Raw genomic sequence first — 6,337 nt, 5'->3', positions numbered from 1 at the left:
TTATTATAAACACTCTGATGCAAATCATTAAATGGACAAGTCACAGGTAGTGTGAAAACCTGCTAAGACTCTCTTAATCTAGAACCCTAAGACATTGGCTATTCTAAAGTCATGTGAGAACAATCTTGCAACTTCAAAAAATTAAAATGGTATTTTTTTAATCTTGCAACTGCTGCGGCCAGACTAGTTGTCATATTTAAAGTCAAATGAAGAATTTTAATGCCCACTTGGGAGTGTGGAGAGATAAGAGTTACTAAAGTCCGGGTCTTTTCCTCTTTCAATTTTTTTAAAAGCACACCCAAACTACAAATTCTATGCTGCAAGGAGCGGAAAGGGCCTATCTGTATTACCAAGTGTAATATAGAGTATTGAGACCAACTGGGTCTCAGCACCGTAAGAGCTGCCCTCCGAGGAGTTCACCGGTGCTCTCGTGCTGTTAGCGTCCCACCCGTTTGTTTAGACCAGATGCCATTTTCTTACCGGAGAGCACCTTGGAACCAACAGGCCGGTAAAACCTGGGCCAGCCCAGGGATCATGGGCGGCGCGGTGGCTTTGCAGGCCCGCCAGCGATGGGCGGGCAGACTGTCTTAAGGCCTAGGATAGTCACTTTTCTTCCAGGGCACTCCAAATGCATAAAGCCAACGTGAGCCGGGGAGCGGACCCTACCTCAACAGGAGTGCCCCTTTTTGGTTGTTGCACTCGGTATCCTCAAAGGTCCTAACGACCTATATCTCCTGTACCACCCCTGCGGGCTATCAATTTGGGCGGGAGCTGCCGCGAACTCTGAGCAAAGGTTTAGGAACCGGGGAAAGGGCGGCAGGGGAGGCCCGCTTTCCCCGGAGGCCGCGATAAGCTGCTTCCTGTCTTCCCTCCAAACGCTCACCGGGGCGAAACGCCCCAAACCGTACTCCAGTGTCCTCCCGGCAGCTGCCACCTCACTTCGGGGCTCCCTCCGGCCTCCCCTAGGGACTTCCTCCTCGCGGCTCCGCTAGGCCCCAGGCCCCGGTGGCGCGGGCGGCGCTCGGCCTGCAGGCCCCGCTCGGCGGGCGGGTGAGGAGGTACCACTCCGGCCCATTCCCGCCGCCATTTTCCGGCGACCGTCGCGGCCGCGTAGGGGGGGGACGATCCCGGAGGAGGAGACTGCGCAGGGGCGCACCGGTCTCCGCCGCAGGGCAGGGGAAGAGGGCGCCTGCCGGCACTGGAAGTCTCAGTCCCTTCGAAGCCTTCCCTCCCCGGCCCTCTAGTCCCCAGTTTAGGCCTCCTACCGGGCCTTACCGACGGGCCTCCCGCCTAACCCCAGATCCCCGCGCCTCTACTTACGCGGAAGAATCCCGCGTCCATCTTGCTGCCTCGCTCGGAGATCGCTCCCTATCCCAAGGTGCACCGCGCCGCCGCGACGGAGGGCGGGATCCGCCGAGTAAAACCTGAACGCTGGGACGCAGCGTACGCCTCTTCACTCACCCCCGTCTGGCCGACACGAGACCGCGCCTGCTCAGTGGCCGGCGAGTCGACCACGCACGAGCATGCGCACTGAAGGAACTGCCTTCCGCGCGGCCCCGAGCCGCCTTAATAACCAATGGCGAGGAGGCAAGCCTCGCGACCGTAGCCAATGGGAACAAAAGAAAGAGCCGTCGAGTCGCCCCGCCCTGCGAATCCTTTTGTGGCGCGTGATCGGACTCCTTCGCGCTACGGGACGTGGCCTATCCTTCGATCCGTAGTGGGCTTGGCCTCCCGCCTTAGTGATTGAAGAGAAAGCCTGTTACTTCAGAGTGACGTTGGTGAGGCGGCCTGTGGGCAAATTTCAGCCAGCCGCCTCCCCTGCCATGATAAAAGTTGTGATTATATTGGCTTCCCTAGTTTACTGGTTATCAAGATTGGTTCTAAAGTAGTATCAGTGAAGTCTACAGCCCAACGCAAGTTCCGCGGCGTTTCCTGTCTCCACACGACCTGGGCATGTTAGGAAATGCTGGAAGCGGCCGTTAGGGTGGTTTCGTTTTCAGCGACCCTGTAACCACGCTGAAGAGCAAGAAGCTGCTGGCAGGGCGTTCGCCGGGTCTGGACCCGCGTCTCGGCCGAGGCCGGGCGCCCGCTGGGAGGGCTTGCGGGGTTCGGTGCCCTTGGCCGGCCCCGCACCGAGCGCTTTCTCTCCCGCCCTGCTTCTCCGTCTGGAGCCAGGGTCCCTTTCCCGGACGCCGCCTCCGGCCGTCTAGTTTGTGAGATACCTTCGCTTACACTCCGCCTCCCTTCTGTAGGGACCCCTAAAGCAGCGTTTACTTTGCTCTCATGGCTTTAAACCTAGCTCTGTGCTGGCAGCTCATCCATCCCCCTCTCTCCACAGCTGCCCACCTGGCATTCCCTCTTGGGTGCCTTAGAAAAACGACCAAGAATTAAACTCCTTGAAGACAGTCCTCCCCCCCCCCCCAGTCACCCCTCGAACAAGTAAACAAACCTTCTTCCTCCTTTCCTAACTCTCCTGCCTCCTTGCTATATTACAACCTACTAACACCGTAAGGAGCGCGGTGGCGGTTGCACATTGGCCAGCATGCAGTTCAAAGCCACCAGCGGAGGCACCCTTAACCTACAGGGGCAGTTCACTCAGCGGGGCCTAGAGGGTCGCCCCCTGAGTCAGCATGGACTCCATGGCTCTGAGTCTTGTTTTGCTTTAAACAAACCAGAGATCATTGAAGGAATGAAGGTGCCATCCGTTGCCTGATCTGTGGAAGCCTCTTTACTGTTCTCCCTGCTTCTGCCCTAGCCACTTAGCACCCATTTCAAACAGCAGCCAGAGTGATCCTGGTCTTAACGAGCCAAACATACCCACTGCTGTTGAGTCAATTCTGACTCAGTTGACCCCATAGGTCGGAGCAGGGTAGAAACTGCCCCTGTGGGTTTCAGAGACAGGGGTCTTTTTATAAGAGTGGAAAGCCTTATCTTTCTCTCATGGAGGAGGTGTGGTTTCGAACTGCTGGCCTCGAGGTTGGCAGCCCAATGCATCACTCAATATACCACCACAGCTCCTATGAGTTATCAAGTTAGAAAACTTTATTTAAATATGCCACTTCCGCCCCAAACCCTTTAATATCTGTTTTTCTTAGATTAAAATCCAAAATTGTATCTGGTACTTCCCACTTTCTATCTGATTTCATTTCTTAGCACCCTACCCCTGCTCACTGCTTGAACTTACCAGGCTCATTCCCACCCCAGAACCTCTGCTCTGGCTTTAACTTCTGCCTAGAATGCTTGACCCCCGGTTGCCTACTTGGCAGTCTATTTTCAACCGTCACCTCTTCAATGAGTGCCCTGTGTGGTCTATTGAAAATTCCTCATCCCTGACAACCCCTTACGCTAATTTTTCCATAACATCACCTTCAAATACACGCAGGGGCTGGAGTAAGGGCTGCAGCTCCAACATAACAATTGTGAGGATGGTTCACAACGGGTGGTGTTGCGTCTGGTTCTACATAAGGTTGATGTGAGGTGGAACTGATTTGAAGGCATCTAGCAACAATACCCAATTATCAATTGTTAATAAATGTCTATTGCTTGTACCTGTATTAAAATATAAGCTTCCAAAATAGAGTTTTGGGTTTTTTTAAAGTATGTTTTGTTCATTGATGTGTTCCTCTACCCAGAACAGTGTCTACCACATGGCACAGATTCAACAAAAATTGCATGAATGAATGGAAGTTTATCAACAAGTCGAAGAGGGGAACCGAATGGCTCCGCTTGAGCAGATGGAATCATGACATCCAAAGTCGAATGTCTTACTGGATTCTCTTGATCGCTCTGATCACTCATTCTATTTGTCTGTCACTGTCTGTTCCTGCCACCATTTATCTGTGTGTCCTACTATGGTGGCTGCAGTTTGTTGTGATGCAGGGAGCTGTGTTACTAGTATTTCAAATACCAGCAGGGTCCCCAAAGGTGAACAGAGTTCAGCAGAGCCTTCTAGACTAAGAACAGACTACAAAGAAGGCAGGTCCTGTTTTGACTGTGCTTTAATGCTTGGGTGAGGTAATATCTTTCTCTTGAAAGGCTAATGATCCAGGGCATTTCTTCATATGTTTGTTGCTGTCCTGAATGCTTCCTTTGGTGAAGTGTCTGCTCATGTCCTGTGCTCATTTTTTAATTGGGTTATTTGTCTTTTTCTTGTTGAGGAGTTGACATTTTATATACATTTTAGAGATTACTCTCTTGTCTGCTATGTCACTGCCAAAAATTTCCCCCGTTTGTCGGCTCTCTTTTCACTCTTGATGCATCTAAGTGTACGTACACACACACACACACACACACAATTAAAGGGGTTTATTAGGGAAGTTGGCAGGTTGCCACAAGCTAGGATTAGTAAACAGTAAGGATGCAGTAATTGGTCCACACAACCACCTCTCAGCCAGCAGCCAAGTCTCTTTCCTGTCCTCAGCTTCTCAGCCACATAGTCCCTTGTCTGCTGCCTCTTGGGGCAGGAAGCCAGCCCCTGCTTTGGCTTACAGTCTCATAATCTTGGCGCCGCTCCTTAGTTTTGTGTCAAGGTCCCCTTGTCTTGGCCTCTGGTCCCAGGCTCCTCCACTTCAGACAGAGATCTTGAGAGTGCTTCACTTCCTCCAGTCCTGGGAGTTCTTTCATGAGTGTCTAATTTTTAAGACACCCGGCCTAGTCATCTATTGTCTTCTGTTTGTATGTTTTTATGATGTCTGATAGTGTATCCATGCCATAGATTAGGGATCTTAAGTTTGCCCCCAGTTTTTCATTGATGATCTTTATAGTTCTAGGTTTCTCCCACCACTTTTAGCTTTTGTTAGTGTCTCCATTTTTATTTCATTTTGTTAGTGGATTGGGTCTCATTTGAAGTCAAGCTATTGGTCAGGACTAGTCAGCTCTAGCCACGTCTTGGGGCTGAAGGATCTGCTTCCTAGAAGATCTGTCACATGGCTGTCAGCAAGAGACTTCATGACATGGCAGCTGGCTTTCCTCAGAACAAATGATTCACGAGAGCATGGCAGAAGACAGAACGTTCTTACCAGTTAACTTCAGAATCCATGCACCACCCTTTCCACAACATCCTATTTGGTGTTCAGGCCATCTCTCTTCAGTGACTAGCGAAGATCACGGCCAGCCATTTTGAAGTCTGGTGCCACAGTGTTTGTAAGGTGAAAACAGTCCCGGAGCTTGTATACTTGCAGATGCAGAATGGACTATGCTCTCTCCCTCAGGACCTTTGCCGACAGCATGTTCTCTGGTTCTAGACCCACTGCTCTTTCCCTTCTAGCTCTTTCTTTCCCCTCCTCACCTTTACACAGTCACCTAGGATTTCCCTTTAGGTTTTGGTTGAGACAGGGCTCTACCAGGAATTCAGTACTTACTATCTGATCTTCTTTTAGGACGTTACTAAGTCTCTCCCTGTACCTGCAATGTTTCTTGTCTTTTACTGGGGTAGGCTGGGCTGACTAGAGAAACAAATCGAGAGACGGGTGTGTAAGAGAAAACTTGCTATACATTAAGAAAACATCCCAGCCCTGTCCAGATCAAGTCCATAAGTCCGATATTACCCCATATGTCAGTACTAGTCCATAAATTTCTCTTTAGACTCACACAGCCATGCAATGATGCTGAATGCAGGAAGATCACAGGCCAGTGCGTGGTAAATCTTGAGGATCCAATGGTGGTGGAAGTATCTCAGTGCTGGTGTGGGTCTCCACATGACTTCCAGCTCCAGGGCTCTGGCTACATCAGTGTAGCTCCATGTGGCTTTTCAACAGGAATGTCTTTCAGGGAGACAAGAAGAGAGATTCTCTCCCACCTCCAGGGAGGAAGATCAGAGTTGCCAGAATCCTCAGAAGGAGGCCATGCCTCACCTGATTGACCGGCTAGACTTCACCCCTTAGCAAGTTGACAGGAGAGTATGTAACTGCCACATTTACCAAGAGAAAGAATTACTTTGCTCAGACATACAACATTAGAGAATTTTATTAGGGCTTCCTGAGGTGATGACCAAAAAGCTAGTACAGTCAAGGAAATGGCTTTCCCTAAGACATGTAGGGGTGTGTGTGTGTGTGTGTGTGTGTGTGTGTGTGTGTGTGTGTGTGTGTGTGTGTGTGTTTGTGTGTGTCAGTATTTAAAGGTTCATGCAAGGCCAGGAGGATTCTGGGAATTTCAGGCTGAGCATGCTCTTGTCTCCACAAGATGGCATCAGATGCTAGCTGTTTGGGGGACTATAGTTCTAAGTACAAAATAAACCAAATTCACTGCCATCAAGTTGATGCAGACTCATAGTGACTCCATAGGACAGGACAGAACTGCCCCTGTGTTTCCAAGACTGTAATTCCATTTATTTGAAGAT

The 6,337-nt window shown here is 50.4% G+C and overlaps 1 protein-coding gene across 9 annotated transcripts in view; it reads right to left on the bottom strand.

Annotated features, from left to right (window-relative positions):
• Nucleotides 1-1,486, bottom strand: part of SRRM1 (serine and arginine repetitive matrix 1) — a 28,241-nt gene extending 26,755 nt beyond the window's left edge. For all 9 annotated transcript variants that reach the window (XM_075552545.1, XM_075552581.1, XM_075552564.1 and 6 more), the window contains exon 1: nt 1,321-1,486. In XM_075552545.1, coding sequence (XP_075408660.1) covers nt 1,321-1,341 — 21 coding nt within the window. In that variant the 5' untranslated portion in view covers nt 1,342-1,486. The remainder of the gene's footprint in view (nt 1-1,320) is intronic.
• Nucleotides 1,487-6,337: the final 4,851 nt, after the last annotated feature.

This window comes from Tenrec ecaudatus, chromosome 1, assembly GCF_050624435.1.
Source record: "Tenrec ecaudatus isolate mTenEca1 chromosome 1, mTenEca1.hap1, whole genome shotgun sequence".
In the NCBI taxonomy this organism is placed as follows: domain Eukaryota; kingdom Metazoa; phylum Chordata; class Mammalia; order Afrosoricida; family Tenrecidae; genus Tenrec; species Tenrec ecaudatus.
The sequence above is the reverse complement of the archived record's forward strand: the minus strand, read 5'-3'. Positions and strand labels throughout refer to the sequence as shown.